The 17113-nt window shown below is 42.8% G+C and overlaps 1 protein-coding gene across 1 annotated transcript; it reads left to right on the top strand.

Annotated features, from left to right (window-relative positions):
* Positions 1-1989: 1989 nt before the first annotated feature.
* Positions 1990-17110, top strand: nnt2 (nicotinamide nucleotide transhydrogenase 2). Its single transcript, XM_083901169.1, has 21 exons — positions 1990-2326; positions 3814-4043; positions 4371-4570; positions 5063-5150; positions 5283-5371; positions 5456-5643; positions 5776-5909; positions 6256-6447; positions 6957-7107; positions 7549-7710; positions 7804-7914; positions 8001-8146; positions 9537-9732; positions 10815-11048; positions 11974-12134; positions 12440-12619; positions 12710-12869; positions 14355-14436; positions 15494-15612; positions 16022-16137; positions 16734-17110. The coding sequence occupies exons 1-21, from the start codon at positions 2197-2199 to the stop codon at positions 16878-16880; spliced, it is 3216 nt and encodes a 1071-aa protein (XP_083757295.1). The 5' UTR covers positions 1990-2196; the 3' UTR covers positions 16881-17110.
* Positions 17111-17113: the final 3 nt, after the last annotated feature.

Genomic DNA, 17113 nt, shown 5'->3' with positions numbered 1-17113 from the left:
ACAATCTAAACAGTTAATGTTTCAGTTTATATTCAAAACAGAGTTGGGAGAGTTTCCAGCATTTTAATAAACTTATGAATAATGATATATTTACCCAGTTGAGCAAAGCTTCCTCCAATCAACGACAGCTACTGGTGGAGAGTGGGCGGGTCCTTGGCTCTGATTGGACATCATTCACTCAGTCAAATTTGGCGACACCTGCAGGAAATGTTTGTGATAAACATGTTAATCCAGTTTTTAAATAACAGGTAGTCCGGTGTTTGCTTTTGCCATTCACTGTGTGTGTGTGGTGAGTTTATCAGACTCAAAGGTCAGGTCACGTGGTTTGTTATAAACTGATAGTGGAGCAGTGATATTGAAACTGTGGAAGGTCATCTGTCTGTATGTCTGTCCGTCCGTCTGTGTCTGTGTCTGTGTTTTTGTCTCTCAGGTGACTGCTGCTGCTGCTGCTGAAGCATTAACCTGCTCTCACTGCTAGTCTGAAAGGCAAGTCAGATTAAAGTGGATCAGTGTGTGTGAAAGAGTCTGTGAAAAGGAGGAGGGTGAAGGACAGGTGAGAGTGGCTGAATGAATGAATGAATGAATGAATGGATGAATCAGCTCTAGAGTCTGTGCACAATGTGCAGAAATGTTTGCAGTCAATCAAGTTTGATTAACTAATCAAATACACAGTGTATCTCGTGGAAGTGTCGCTACAGAAATTGTAGAAAATAATGGTTACAATTTTTATTGTGAACTGAGTCATTTTGTCACGTTGGGGGGAAAAAAGTGGGTTTAGGAAACACTGATATGAGACTGTGCAGTGTTTCTCTCAGTGTCAGTGATGGATGAATGGATGATACCACACGAGAAGCTCCTGGACAGTTTTCCACACTACCTTTTTTTACATACTAATGGCAACAAATCACATGGTCAAAATGACCGGCCGGAAGTTCAGGCCCAGCGTCATACCTACATTTTCAGACACAGCCATCACTAGAGTTTACAGAGAATGATTCAAAAGGAGAGGAAAATATCCAGTGAGCTGCGGTTCAAATGTCAAAGGAAAATGAGCAGACTGGTTCATAAAGAAACTTGAAAAACCACGCGTTAGAGTATGAAGAGGATGTGACTGGAGCCACTGACCCTTTATCAGGTGTCATGTGTACCTAAAGGTTAAGGTTAAGCTCTAAATGGTCTTCGCCCCTCTTATTTGTCAGATTTGAGAACCATTGTGTACTAAGATTTGGTTCTGCCCAAAGTTTGAACCAAACTTTCCGTGAGACCTCCTTCTGTTATTATGGTCTTTAGATTTGGGTCCTACGTTTTTAACCTGGCTTTTACCTGAGATTTATTTATTTGTACCTTTTTATTTTTATTTTAGGGTCTGACACAAATAATTTAATTCTACCCTTTAGTGTCCTTTCTTGCCTCATTTGTTTACTGACTTATTTTTAAGCACCGACTCATTACACTTTATCTGTTACTACCTATGTTTTTAAATTTCTCTTTTACCTCTCATTTAGATCACCCATTAGTTATTTCAGTCTCCAGTGGTTTCGCCCTCACGGCTGTTTGTGAGTTCCATGATGGCGTTTCCTCACTTCATCGCTTCCTTTCCTCACTTCTTCACTTCTCCATTGCTGTTTTTTAATACCTAATACCAGAAATGTGTCAGCTGAAGTGGTTGTTGGGTGGGTTTGCTTTCTTTGACAATGTTTTCATCCTGTGAAGCACTTTTGAGTTCCATGCTGTGTGGGAAAAGTGCTATGTAAGTAAAATTAGTGTATGTATTATACAGTATAATCCATGTTTTAGTGCATTTTATATCAATTTTGCACACACGATAAGTGTTAAAGGTTTTTTCTGATTCACTTCTCTCTGCTCCTGCCGGGCACAACAACTTGGCCAGACTTGGCACAGTTTCACTCTGTGCCGTCACAAATCCAGATCTCGCGAAACAAGCCCGCGTGTGTGTGTGTGTGTGTGTGTGTGTGTATATGTAGAGCTGAAATGTCACACTGCTGTCTCTAGGCCTCACAGCACAGACAGCCTGAAAGCGTGGCTGTAGGGGCTCAGGACCTGCTCAGCTGTGGGGGGGGAAATTATAATGTTCTTGGTGTTTTGACAGCACAGGCAGAAGTAGTGCTAGATTATCAACTACCTCTGCTTGTTTGTGTTCATTTTTTTTCCAGGAGGCAGAGGGAGTCAGTGGCCATGTCTTCCCTCATACGCTGCATCTCCAGCTCTTCTGTCGTTCTCCTGCAGAGGGGAGTCCGTCAGAAGATACCCAGTAGAAGACAGTTCAGGACTTTCCCTGTGTTATGGGACCAAAAGGCCTCCAGAGGTAGGAAGTGTCCGTTTCCACCTTTGTGCTTCACCCTGGCATTATTATTATTTTTCCACAGAGGACAGGCTGTCGTGACTTTGGTCTGTGTTTCCTCTGTGTTGAGGAATGACAGAATAACAGTTCACTCAAGGACACACTGCTCCTGGCCAGAAGAGTGGAAAACTACCACACATCCTAATCTGTTTACAGAACTTTACCAGAAATGTCTCTCAAAATAGGGCCACCGGCGTGGCCCATGCTGTAGCCGTGCATGCTAATGTGTGAGAGCACATGAGAGGTCAGATAGAGGTGACAGGTCAAAGTGAAACTGCAGACTCACAGTTTGTTCACACACATTTTTTTATCGAGAGTCTCTGCCGTTTTCAGGACACGAGTCATTGAATGTGTGTGAAAGTGAGTGCTTTAAAGTTTGACTTTGAGCGTGTGTGTGTGTGTGTGTGTGTCTGAGGTGTAGGCCGCTCAGTGTGTATGTGCTGGCTCAGAGCCAATCACCTGCTAATAATGTCACGACTGGGACGAGGTCACCACGCCGTGTATGGAGAGAAATGTGTAATCTGACACTGCCCACAGGAGGCACAGCCACACCATGTCGGCTCTCTTTTTTTCATTGAATACTTCCACAAACCCCATTCCCTGAAAAGTTTCTTTCTAAAAATAAAACATAAAAACACTTAAACCTTTATACTTAACAGACAAAAGGCACTTTATTCTGTTTGTGGAACATAAACACATTTAGAAACAGATGCCTTCATCACGCTCAAGGGGAAAAAAAAAGTAGTGACGTGGGGAAGTTTTCCACCAGGTCACATCATCATCATCATCATCATCATCTCAGTCTCCTCCTGGTTTTCAGTAAGCCAGTACCACTGTTTCCAGTAATCTGCCAGAGAGCAATGCAGAGATGTTCTACAGTCAGTGTCTGAAGAAGTTACCACTACAATTGTAGAACTTAGTGTAGGCTGTGCTCACATGCTTTTATTTAAATGCACTTTTAATAGCACTAAAACGACTGTACATTTTTGATATTAGATGTTTTAATCGGTAACTTGACATTTAATAAAAGGTCCTAGTTTCCCAGCAACAACTGGCCAAGTTATGGAGCTGGCTTATATTTTATCAGAAGTTGTAAGTGATGCTCCATACTTATAGTCCATTGAAGATACTCATTGTTGCAGTTTTGTAGGTCAATGTAATCTATGGTGAAAGATGTCGTCTTGATGTGAACGAATGTCTTGTAACGTATGTGCAGATCACCATTGATGCTCACCCGGATTATCAATATGCTGGTGTGTGCACCTGCATAGTTTTTTTTCATCTTTGCCAAGTGGGATCCAATGACCATTTTTCTTTAAAAAAATTGACCCTGTTTCTGTTGTTTTTCAGTCCATCTTAGATGAGTTTAAGCCCAGAGAACGTGGCCTTCATGCACAGAAACGGTTAAAATGATTTTTTTATTGTGCTACCTGATTTATGTTTCTTTCCAGGTGTGCTCTACAAGGACGTGGTGGTGGGCGTTCCTAAGGAGACGGTGCAGAATGAGCGTCGCGTGGCGCTGTCGCCTGCGGGAGTGCAGGCACTGGTCAAACAGGGATTCCAGGTGCAGGTGGAGAGCGGAGCTGGACTGGAATCCAAGTTCTCTGACCAACAGTACAGAGAGGCTGGAGCCACCATCACTGACGTCAAGGGAGCCTTTGCCTCAGATTTGGTCCTCAAGGTTTGCAAACATCTTCTAAGACGTTATGTTATAGTTCTTGCAATAAGATGATTTTAGTGAATTTCCATTACTGGGACCATCAAGAGTGAATTAAGTTGTCATGCGAGTCCCCTGAAAATGCTAGTATTAGTGGTTTAACTGCCCCTCAATTTACAAATGATAAGAAAAGGACAAAATGTGTGTTTTCGACCTATTTTAGTTTTTACAATTATTGCCATCATATCGTGAATTGTAATTATATTGGTCAGGGTAATTGTGACATTTTTCAAGTCCTGGTTAAAGTCTGAATTTCCTCTCATGATTCATAATGACTCTTATCCTCTTCAGGTACGAGCCCCCAGTATAAGTGAGGCAGACTTCCTGAAGCCGAACAACACCCTGGTGAGTTTCGTGTATCCAGCGCAGAACCCGGATCTGATGAAGAAGCTGTCGGAGAGACAGAGCACGGTGCTGGCCATGGACCAGGTGCCCAGAGTCACCATCGCACAGGGCTACGATGCCCTCAGCTCCATGGCCAATATCGCTGGGTAATGACAAAGACAGTGAGATGTGCAGTCGGTAGGGCTATTAAAAAAAATGGATGATCACAGAGTCTCATCCGCAGGCCGTCCCACCAGTTGAGCACTGACAGACGCGCACTTTTCATATGTGATAAATGATCCAAAGCAGGAGCTCCAAGCACTTGTTACCGATGATAGATTAAAGATTTTCAATCAATCATCGTTTGTGCAAAGAATAACAGCCATTAGCAGCGGTTTTCCAACAAGGCAACAGCAACATTTCATTAGTAAAGTGAGACGGCTGCAAACATGTTTGTACTTGAATGAAAACACTAAGAAGTGCCCATCTAATGCTCCAAAAACATGTCCGTTCAGCAATTTTACAGCATAAATGCTTCTTGTCCAAAAAATTATACATAATTTCTTATTACTCAAACTGAGGAATTAAATGTTTAAATGTAGTAATGTAATTTTAAAAAAGAACTGTAGAGGTGAGGAATCTTGTCGTCATTTTTGCAGGTACAAAGCCGTGGTTCTGGCTGCCAACAACTTTGGCCGGTTCTTCACTGGTCAGATCACAGCGGCAGGAAAAGTTCCCCCTGCTAAGGTAACAGTCAATATGAGTCATTTCCGTCTCTTACTGTCTAAATGTTTTCTTTTTTCTGTATTTTAAATAACATTTGCCACAGTTTCCTTCTTGTACCACTGTGTATTATATGGTTGTTTGTGCTGCACACAGGTCCTGGTTATTGGAGGTGGAGTGGCTGGTTTAGCAGCAGCAGGTGCAGCCAAGTCGATGGGAGCCATAGTCCGAGGGTTTGACACCAGGTAAATGACTTCAGATTATTTTAATTATGATCTTGATCCAGTGTAGAATTAAAAAACAAACCTGACTGTTTCCTCCCTCTTCAGGCCCGCAGCCCTGGAGCAGTTCAAGTCTTTTGGGGCAGAGCCTTTAGAAGTAGATATTAAAGAGTCTGGTGAGGGAGTTGGAGGATACGCCAAAGAGATGTCTCAAGAGTTCATCGATGCCGAGATGGCTCTTTTCGCCAGGCAGTGTAAAGAGGTCGACATTCTCATCAGCACAGCCTTGATTCCGGGTACAGTATGTTTTTAGTGTTAAAAATTTGCATAAAACGAACGATAAATGCAGATTTAATGTGGATACACAAATCTGTTTCTCCGTCCTTTTGAGTAATAATAAATCATCATTAATCAACATTGTGGTGCAGGGAAGCGGGCTCCCATTCTGATCAAGAAGGAGTTTGTGGAGTCGATGAAGGACGGCTCTGTGGTGGTGGATATGGCCGCAGAGGCCGGGGGCAACATCGAGACCACAAAGCCTGGTGAGCTGTACGTTCACAAGGTGAGCTTCAACCAATCTCTGCAAAACGGGTCTAAACTTTATTAAGGCAAATGTAACAATAACTTGATTAATCTGAGCCTGACAGAAATGAGAAAGCTTTTATTATTGTTGTTATTGTTGTTTTAATTATCGTCTAGCGCTCTGTTTGGTTGCCATAGGTAAGATGTATAGATTCAAAACAAAACTAATCAGGGTGCAAATACAAGAAAAGAAAATAAGTTTCCAATGTGAATTGATTCACTCTGCTGTTTTTGAACATCTGTTTGAACTTCTATAATGATGTACATGTGTATTATTATTATTATTATTATTATTGTTCTATGTACTTGTTTCCTCTCATGACCAGGGAGTGACACACATCGGCTACACAGACCTGCCCAGTCGCATGGCCTCGCAGGCCAGCACTCTGTATTCCAACAACGTCCTGAAGCTGCTGAAGGCCATCAGCCCAGACAAGGACTACTTCCACTATGAGGCCGCAGACGAATTTGACTATGGAACAATTGGCCATGTCATCCGTGGGACTCTGGTTATGAAGGTGGGTTTTTATTTGTTTGTAACCGTCTGACTGGCAGCCGCATCGCTCCCTCTCAGCATGAGTTATCGGGTCCTGTCATGCTACGATCCTGCGCCAAATGAGCACTAAAAACCAGATCCCTGCTGGGAATAGCTCATGTTGGATTCCAACAAGAATGTTATGAACGTTTCAAAAAAATACTTGTCCAGGAATTTTGACTTTGACACATTGTTTATGGCAAAGAAAGCGTGCAACCTCAACAGGACGTATCAGTTTCCCCCCTTTTGTTAAACTAAGAGTTATTTAGGCTCTTTAAAAGTGAATCTATCTTTCAAAACCTCTGGTAACTGGTCTGTGATTGCTGTTTGTTTCGGCGGAAACTCCTTTGAGTCTTGCGTTGCGAGCAACTCCCACCGTGCTGGTGAGATCACCCACCGCGCAGGACTCCAAAGATCTTGATGTGTGTTTCTCACGCAAAAGCAGCCGTGTTCTCAAACTGCTCCTCTCGTGGGTTTTTTTGGTGAATCCAGGACGGCAAGAACATGTTCCCGTCACCACTCCCAAAAACAGCCCCCCCGGCTCCAGTCAAACAGAAAAGCGTCTCCGAGTTGAAGGCTGAGAAGGCAGCGGCCGTTTCGCCCTTCAACCGCACCTTGACCTCTGCTGGCGTTTACACCACAGGTCAGACACACACACAACACACACACGTCCGTGCAGAAAGAGTTCAACACATGTGGCACAAATAAAGTTATTTTATTGGTGAAGGTAATTCGTTCAGTAGTTGAATCAATAAATAACCTGAGTTTATTTGACAGAAGCCGTTTAGTCATCATAGTGCATTTGAATTTGGATTTTTATGAAATCTCTGTGTCTCTATGTTTGTACAATCACTTTAAAATTGATAAAAAAAATAAATAAAAAAACTTGTTTGGTTTTCATAGTCTGTATATAAAAGTGGACGTTGATTTTCCGTCATGGTTTGCGGTCTGTTTTCATCAGGAAAGTGTTTACCGATGTTAAAAATCAATATTTTTTCAGGTGGTTTTTGGTATAAAACGTTTGCTCTCCAGAAATACAGATTATTAACAACGACGCCATCTGCTCTGTCGCTCGTCTCTCCAGGTGTTTCCACGTGTCTGGCTCTGGGCATCATGTCTCCTAACGCGGCGTTCACTCAGATGATCACAACCTTTGGATTAGCAGGGATTGTTGGCTACCACACAGTGTGGGGCGTGACCCCCGCTCTGCACTCGCCGCTCATGTCCGTCACCAATGCCATCTCAGGTCGTGTAACTATGTAGATTATGGCTAAATCTCTTTTTGTTGTGACGTCACACGATCTCTCATCCTCTTTTCCGATGTTCCCGGGGTGTTCAGGTCTGACGGCGGTCGGAGGTCTGGTGCTGATGGGCGGAGGTCTCGCGCCTTCCTCACTGCCTGAGAGTCTCGCTCTGGCTGCTGCCTTCATTTCTTCAATCAACATTGCTGGTCTGATATTTAACACAAATATTAACTAGTTTCATTGAATTCCCACTTTAATCCACTTTTTCTTCTCTCTGTGTGTGTGTGTGTAGGTGGTTTCCTGATCACCAAGAGAATGTTGGACATGTTCAAACGTCCCACTGACCCTCCCGAGTACAACTACCTGTATATGCTGCCTGCAGGTGCCTTTGTTGGTGGATACGGAGCTTCTGTGGCAGCTGGATACAACATTGAACAGGTGAATATGTATATGTAGAGTATGTTAAAGCTGATGTAAAATACTTTAGTTACTACAGCCAAGCAGGGTTATGTTTTTGGCTGTTTGTCTGTTAACAGCATAACTTTATGGGATGGAGTTGGATGAAATGTTCTAAGGATCCATAATTGAAACTTGTAAACTTGTTGAATGAAGTTGTGATTCAGAGGAGTTTACTGTAACTGACATTGTTGGAAAATGATCAGCTTTGGTGGAGGTTTTTTACATTCTGCTTTCTCTGGCCAAACTAGTTATAATGGTATAAAAATAAAGGTCCAGTGTATATATATATATAAGAAGATCTGGGAGTTGTGGTGTCAGTTGGGGATTAACTGTGGGCAACTGGACTCACTTCTCTTAAAGGGACACTGTGTAGTATATATGGGTTTATATAACCCAAATTCCACTTTTTTATACATATTATGTGCTCCTGCATTGTCTAGTCGCTGTATAATATTCTTTGTTTCATTTTCGTAGTGTTTCAAAAAGTCATTTAAAATAACATGGTCGTGGGCCGCGGTTGCATAGCCACTGTTAGCAGAGAGACGCCATGTTTCTACCGGAGCCTGTAAGGACAAACGCGAGAGAACAAATCAAGCGTCTCTTTACTTGTAGCGGAAGTCCCGCCTCCTCTCTCTCCGCTTCGTCTGCTACGGCCGTGGTAGCTCCGCCCTCTCCGTCGCCTCGCGAACCTCATCTGCTGACACGGAGAAAGACGACGAGGACGACATTTGACCTGCTGAGGATACTGTAGCACTCAGGGAAGGGAGGGGGTGAGCAGAGCAGCAGTTCTTTGTTGTAAATTTCAGCCTCTCCTCTAGATGGCACTATAAACTACATACTTCCCCTTTAAGTAGAAGATATTTCTCCTGTCATCCAAGATGTTTCCTCACTTTCTGTTCTTTAATTTTGAGAACTGACGAAGCCTGTTGAATGAGAGGTGAAAAACATCTTCAACTCAACTCGAGGAAGTCCAGTTGCCTACAGCTCGCTACCGAAGAGGACTATGACCTGGACGACTGAAAACCTTCACAAACATGAACTACGGTCACTTCACCTACCAGAAACACTGTCATTGTCAACTAGTGTGTCAGCACTTAAGGTTCCCATAGCTTCTCTTTTCCACTCCCTCTCTCTGCAGTTTTCAACTCCTCATTTGTTGCTTTATGCATTGGGTTCATGTGTGTGAAGATGTTACTATCCAAAATGTTAGTCACCGGGCCCATAAATAGCTTTATATTCGCTAATGGTATTGCTAATGTGAGTATGATTGTCGCTCAGTCTCAGAACTCAAACTTTTTCAAACTCCCACATCGTCGGTCCATTTTGAAAAGTCTTTAATGTCTTGTTTATTTATTTTTTTGCTTCATAGATGATGTACCTGGGCTCAGGCTTGTGTTGTGTTGGGGCGTTGGCAGGCCTCTCTGCTCAGGGCACCAGTCGCCTGGGGAACACTCTGGGCATGATGGGAGTGGCGGGAGGCATTGCTGCCACGCTCGGTGCCCTCAAACCCTCACCCGAGCTGCTGTCACAGATGTCTCTGGCCATGGCCACTGGAGGAACTCTTGGTAGGGAGCTTCCAGCTTTTTATAAAGTCAAACGGTTGACAGACAGGACTTCTGCGGAACATTTTGTCCTCTGGTGCTTATTCTTACTACAGCACAGCCAAGGGTTAGCTTAAGCTTCTCAAGAGATCAAACAACTGGACTTGCTCGATTTAGATGAAGATCTCGTCCAACAGGCTTCTTCAGTTCAGAAATGAGCTGAACTGCCTACAGCTAACTCCTAACATAAGTGACATCATCTTCTATTGGCGAAGAGGTGAAAGTAGTGATTGAAACGATAAATCCACTGATGTTATAAATCAAATATGAAGTAGAATCTTATTTTCCCATCGACTACCATTCAAATTAAGTTATTTTTGTGACCAGTGGAATCAGTGCTACATCCGTTCTTCTTCCTCGGCTTCACTTTGAAAGTGAAGGCTGCATTTCCTTCCTTATATACAGTCTAAATATATGGCGTACTGTGTAATTGCGGAGAGCCGACCTACCAACAAGGCATCTTTGAGTTTCATGTCTTCATTTAAAAATTGATGATTCTTTGGCGCCGTGCCGTTGTAAGTCCGACAGTTTGTTAACAAAACTGCGCAAGCATTATTAACTTTGCATGCATCCTTCTCTGTTTGTTTTTGCCAATTCATTACAGAGCATCAATCATTCTGTCCACACACAGAGATGAGTGTGTTTCGTCACCATGCGTGAATGTTGTACGTGTTAACAGTAATTTAAGAGAGCCAGATGAAGAATGATGTTGTAATCAGCAGCACACACACAGGCACCAGAGCACCAGGGTTTACTCGGTGTTAAATTAGTGTCCCTGTGCTTTCGTGAAAAAAAAAAAAACACTAAGTATTTAACTTAATCGTGCTGGCTTTGAAGATCAGACCCTGTAACTAAAAACAGGTGTTTTCCTTTTTAAGCATTTGCTCTTTTTTAACTTCTTACTTCATAGAGCTTTTTTTGTACTCAAAACGTAGCCAGCGTGCATGAGAAGGTTAGTGTCTGGTGTTTCACTAAGCCAAACATAGTAACTCACCGTGAAATGTTTTTTTCCCTCTCTTTGGCTGATCATCATGTCTCGCCTGCAGGTCTGACCATCGCCAAGCGTATTGAAATCTCCGACTTGCCGCAGCTCGTGGCAGCCTTCCACAGCCTCGTGGGGCTGGCAGCCGTCCTCACCTGCGTCGCAGAGTTCATGATCGAGTTTCCTCACCTGGACACTCACCCGGCTGCCGGTGTTATCAAGACCGTGGCCTATCTGGGAACCTACATCGGTGGCGTCACCTTTAGTGGATCACTAGTGGCCTATGGCAAACTTCAAGGTCATTATGTTTTAAAGGTCCAGTGTGCAACATTTTGAACGGTTTAATGGCAGAAATTGAATAGAAGTATTTTTTCGTGAGTGTATAATCACTTTAAAGTAAAAATGGTTAGGTTTTTGAATGGACAAACCAGCCAGGTACGGTAGAAGTGTATATATACATATATATATATTTATTTATTTATTTATTTAAATTAGGACAATGCATATTCATCGACATGTCAGCATAGAGCAACAATGTAAATATGCCGGAGTTGGCACAATAGCTAGTTTTCATCCGTTGTCCTAAGGCAGGTCAGTACATTAGACATTTAACAGGACATGGTACAAAAGAATACATAAATCACAAGACATTACAAAAAAAAAATAAAAAAAATATATAAATACTTTGATGTTTTAAATTAATACCTCAATATACCTTGAAATTGCCACATCCTTAGCCATCATAGTTCCCTGATGTGCTGGAGAGCAGAGGACTTATCCATTTATTACAATCTGCAGTATCACCATTAAATGTCACTAACTCTTAGACACTGGGCTGTCGAATATTTTTGGCCTCTGCGGTACATATGTGAGATGTGCCTGTGATAAAGACTTGTATCTGACCTCATTTCACACATCTATGAAAAGACATTGGGCAGCGATTTGTCTCTTTCCTCAAGTGAAAGCCAAAGATTTTCTGCTTCCTGGGTTTGTGTGCATGTGCAGCGTTTAGTCATTTATGTTGCAGTGTGTGTATAATGAAAAAAAAACATTTTAAATGTTTCCATTTACATGTATAGTTTGCTGCTTGCTGACCCCATGATTCTTGGGGTGCAAGTAGCTTCCGCTTGTTTACATTTGATGATTATGACTCATCTTGTACAGTTTAAATGCAAAATATCCAGAATGCATAATCAATATGAGAATCCTTTTGGTTTGTATAGGAGTCCTGAACTCAGCCCCCTTGATGTTACCGGGGCGACACATGCTGAACGCTGGCCTGATGGCAGCATCGGTGGGAGGCATGATTCCTTTCATGCTCAGCTCCAGCTATGGCACCGGCATGGGGTGTCTCGTAGGAGTGTCGGGGCTTTCCACCATCATGGTGAGTTTCCGGTAAAGGTTCACTGTGTAACATTTTGGAGAGTTCTTTGGCGTGTCATTTACTTCATGCTTTAATGGTTCCTTCTTTTCGAACCATGCGGTCAACATAACCTTATGTTGTGTTGACATGTTTAAATTATGCAAAAACATTATCAAATTTCGATATTAACAAACACCAGCGTTGTTAGATTAAACCAGGTAACTGTTTAATTATATTGGAAACAAGTTTTAATCAACTGAAATGGTCCAAATGTTCTTAATCACATTTCTTTTCTTCTCTCCATCTTCTCCAACCTTCTGATATAGGGTGTCACCCTCACAGCAGCCATCGGGGGTGCTGACATGCCCGTGGTCATCACCGTGTTGAACAGCTACTCCGGTTGGGCTCTCTGTGCTGAAGGTTTCTTACTCGACAACAACCTCATGACGATCGTTGGTGCTCTTATCGGCTCCTCCGGTGCCATCCTCTCATACATTATGTGTGTGGTGAGTATGTGCGTTTTTTCCCACCACAAGTTCACAAAACTCAGTTTTCCCCCCCCCCAAGCGTGAATTATTTCCTTCTTCTCTTGCAAGGCTATGAACCGCTCCCTGCCCAACGTGATCCTGGGCGGGTACGGCACCACCTCGTCATTGGGCGGTAAACCCATGGAGATTGTTGGCACTCACACCGAGGTCAACATCGATCAGACCATCGACATAATCAAAGAAGCCAACAACATCATCATCACACCAGGTACGTGCAACAAAAACACATGCTCCACTGGAACAGCATTCTCACTTCACTTCAGTTTTTAAATAAATGATTTTCTTTCTAGAATAAAGCAGCATGATGGAACCCTGCATGCATTTTCTTGACATGCGTCTGTGGGTTTTCTCCGTATACTTCAGCTTCCTCCCATAGGAAAAAGACGTGCAGATTTGGGTCAGGTTGCTGCAAATCCTCAGCCTCAAAAACATCAACACCCTCTCTCATCTGATTGACTACATCTGACAAACGGGCTGAGCCAGGCAGCTCTTCCAAAACAAAAAATGTTTTGTGCAGAAGTTCAGAAGTTTTCTTTTTGCACAATATTTAGAAATGATCATAATCCTAGAATTAACTTGACAGGGCAGAAATGCAAGTTGGAATACTGAAGCATGTAAGCCACAAGAGGGAGCAGTTTGCCCATAAATGATCTCACAGATGAACGCGGTATATGAAGTGTCGGTACATGTTTCTGAGCAAAGAGTCAAGGACGATGGCTTTGATTTTTGAGTGTTAGATCATGACCACATATTGATTTATTAAATGCAAAAAAAAGAAAAAGCCAGAAATGTCTGACAGCTGAGACGTTGAGTGGCCTGAGCAAGAGGAACCACTTTGAATAACTCTGATGCTTGGATGGCTGTTGTTTTGCAACAGATCCAAACCAACGCACGGACATTTGTGTGGTCCAACATGCTGCTTTAATTAAAGGAACAGTGAAAAGTCATAGGAGCTATTGAGTCCAGACTCACGACTGCTCCGTGTGCTGTCAACAACAAAGCACGACAGTGAGGAAACAGAAGGCTCCAGTTGTCTGGGGAATTAGAAGATACAGGTTATGTTTGACCAGTTACAAAAAACTCGATAAGGGGTAATACTGAACTCTTCAAGGTACCTGACCAATGGGGTTAAATCGGGGTTGGGCAGACGCAGGGAAAAGGAGTTCTTTGCACGCAGGGTTACCCACATGCACACATGCAAAAGTTTCCTTTCAGATGAAATGCTTCTCAGACCAACGATTTAATGAAGAGGAGACTTGTGGTGAATGAAGACAGGGAGAGGACAAACGACAGAATGAGGGGTAGAGGAAGAACTAGGCTTTATTGTTGTTGAATCCCTGCAGGATTCGCTGTGCTTTCATTGAAGAACTAACTGTAACTCGTGTTAAATGTTTTGGGGTTTTTTTCACGAAGGCAGTAACATAAATTCTGTTTTGTGTAATGCTTGAAAATTAGACAACTGACTCGAAAAGAATTACAGTATCTCTCTAGATACTTGTGAAAGCACGCAGAGAACCTCGACCATGGTCTATCCGTTTCCCACACTCATCCACAAAACCTAATCATTTCTTCCTTGGTCTGTAACCTCCATCCCCCAGAAAATGCTGCTCACAGTCAGACAAACAACCTGGGTGCAGGTGGGGAAGCTGTGGTAAGATTAAAAACACTGACTATTATGTTGTCTGTGTTCTAGGTTGGGGTCTGTGTGCAGCCAAAGCTCAGTACCCTATCGCAGACATGGTGAAGATGCTGAGTGAACAGGGAAAGAGCGTCAGGTGAGTGCTTTACAAACCACCAGTATTTGTCATTTTTCCCAAAAAAAGGTCCTATGTTCCGCACTTTGTGGAAGCCTGGGTGTGGAGCTCCAGGGTAAAGGGTTAGGGTCTATGTTCCCCAGGTCCTTTTGGGTGAACGCATACATACAAAAGCGGGGAACATAGGACCCTTTGGGTGAACAGCGTGGAACATAGGACCCTTTTTTAGTGAAAGGGTCCTATGTTCCCCGGTCACATACAAAGCGTGGAATATAGGACCCGGGGAACATAGATACGGTCCCCCCCTAGCTGGGGTCGTACCTATGTTCCCCAGGTCCTATGTTCCCCTGTGACATACAAAGCGTGGAGCATAGGACCCTTTGGGTGAACAGCGGGGAACATAGGACCCTTTTCTTTTTTCTTTTTTTTAAAGCGGGGAACAGTGGGGAACATAGGACCCGTGGAACATGGGTACGACCCCTCGTAGCTTACCTACCGTGAAACATGGAGGGTGCTTGTGTTTCGCCTGCTTTGCTGCTTTGGCGAAACCAGCAAATCACTTTGCTGGTACAATCACTTTTGTCCACACCATTTCCATGTTTTATGTGTTCAATGATGGGAGATTTTTGTCTGATTTTGGGTTTAGTAGTTCAAAGATTTATTTAAACTTGTGATCATATGATGTAATGCCATCAATTATCAGACACTAGTGCAGTACCTGTTCAAAGTGTTTCTGCTTTTCTACCGTTGATCTGTTTTCATTTCTTATCCGAACAACTTAAAAGTCGACACGGCACACCAAGTTTGAAGCCTGTTAAGTGACCCAGTCTGCTCTTTACTTCAAAGCCTAAAAGTAGTACTGCATTGTGATGTTGCTACTGTTTTGGGTCTTTATTTTCTGCTCATGTTCTGACAAATCTGAGCTTGTTTTCACAGAGACAGGTGCATTTTCACCCGGGGCAACAAACTGCAGGAGCGGCACATTATTGATCGGGGAGCTGAGTGTTTTAAATCAGTCAAATGTCAGTGTCGATGATGAGCTTTAATTTTTAGTGTTTTGTTTTTTTCTCCTTGACAGGTTTGGTATCCACCCAGTTGCTGGTCGAATGCCTGGCCAGCTGAACGTCCTGCTAGCTGAGGCGGGTGTTCCCTATGATGTGGTCCTGGAGATGGATGAGATCAATGAAGACTTCCCTGGTAAAATTGTTTATTTTTTATTTATTTTGTTTAAATGAGGGAGCTGTTATTCACAACAGTGCGCATTTATTGCTGCAAGGCTGTCACTTTGGTGGTAATGCGTCAGATAAAATTGCTGGATCAATTATGACTAATAATCACCACCCCACCTTTCATCTACGCTTGTAGCAGCCTTGTGCTGCGTCTTGGTATTTAGACATGCCATGTTATCAGGGCAACAGTCTTTTGTTTTCTTAGCAACCAGGCATGTAGTCTGAGGACATATGGTTCTGTTTATGTGAAAGGTAGATAAGTATGGAGCTGGAGCACCCAGGAACATTAGTCAGGACAATATAACATTTGGTGAGCGATTTTTTTTTTTCTTTTATCCGTTTTAATGTTTACATCTACACTTGTCTGTGGCTCACAGAGACGGACCTGACGCTGGTCATCGGAGCCAACGACACTGTGAATTCTGCAGCGCAAGAAGATCCTAACTCCATCATTGCCGGCATGCCTGTCCTGGAAGTGTGGAAGTCCAAACAGGTTGGTCTGTCTTTCTTAACACTGTAGTGTAACTTTTTAAATATAAACCAATTTCCATTCCATTAAAACAAAAAAAAAACACTGAAACGAGCTGACCTTTCTGTGCTCAAGACAGGAAATGATTTGTTTTATGTCGAGATGGACAAAGGCAACAGTCTCTTATGGCCCCTTTCCATTATACAATTCTAGTTAAGCTCAATTAAGTAGTACCTGGTGCTTCTCTTGGTACCTGCTCTGGCAGGGTTCCAAGTGAGCTGAGCCAATACTAAAATGTGACGTGGACAGATTGCCGGCCACTGATTGGTCGGAGAGTGTTGTCACTGGAAGAGTCATGAGACGCAAGACTCAAAGCGAACAATGCCGAACTGTAGATCAGTTGTAGACCTTAAAATCCCAAAAAACGTCTTAATCTCCAACATTTAGCAAGTCAATTTCTAAAATCTCAATATGTACAGATATGTCTGGTGTATTTAGTGACAGCACTGCCAGTCAGGTCTGATAGTATTGCTTGACACAGCCAATCAAAACCTAAAAGGCAGAATTTCTTAATCGTTATGCTACAAAAATTAACCACTTATCTTTCAAATTATTTACAGGTAGTGGTGATGAAGCGTACTTTGGGCGTGGGCTACGCTGCAGTCGATAACCCCATTTTCTACAAACCCAACACATCCATGTTGCTGGGAGATGCCAAGAAAACCTGTGACAGCCTGCAAGCAAAGATCAGAGAGACCTATTACTAGTCAACATCTGTTATTTTACCGTGCATCGTGTACAGTAGCTCTCAGCGGGTCGACGGACTATATTTCCAGCAGGTAGAATTTCAGGATATATATTTTTGAAGAACAGATTAATTAGTTCTGCAACAACAGTGAATCTAGGTGCCCACGAGTCACGATTTCATATTTATTGTTGGAAAATAAGAGACATGGACTTCTCACACATGTACTGATTTGTAAATAAAAATCTTAAAACA

The sequence above is a fragment of the Microchirus variegatus genome, assembly GCF_963457635.1.
Source record: "Microchirus variegatus genome assembly, chromosome: 14".
NCBI classification, from domain to species: domain Eukaryota; kingdom Metazoa; phylum Chordata; class Actinopteri; order Pleuronectiformes; family Soleidae; genus Microchirus; species Microchirus variegatus.
The sequence above is the reverse complement of the archived record's forward strand: the minus strand, read 5'-3'. Positions and strand labels throughout refer to the sequence as shown.

Bases quoted from the DNA above. Each gene is read 5' to 3' on its own strand.
- nnt2 (XM_083901169.1), top strand. From the start codon at position 2,197: ATGTCTTCCCTCATACGCTGCATCTCCAGCTCTTCTGTCGTTCTCCTG. The intron at 2,327-3,813 runs GTAGGAAGTGTC...GTTTCTTTCCAG, and splicing joins GGACCAAAAGGCCTCCAGAG to GTGTGCTCTACAAGGACGTG. The intron at 8,147-9,536 runs GTGAATATGTAT...TTTGCTTCATAG, and splicing joins CTGGATACAACATTGAACAG to ATGATGTACCTGGGCTCAGG.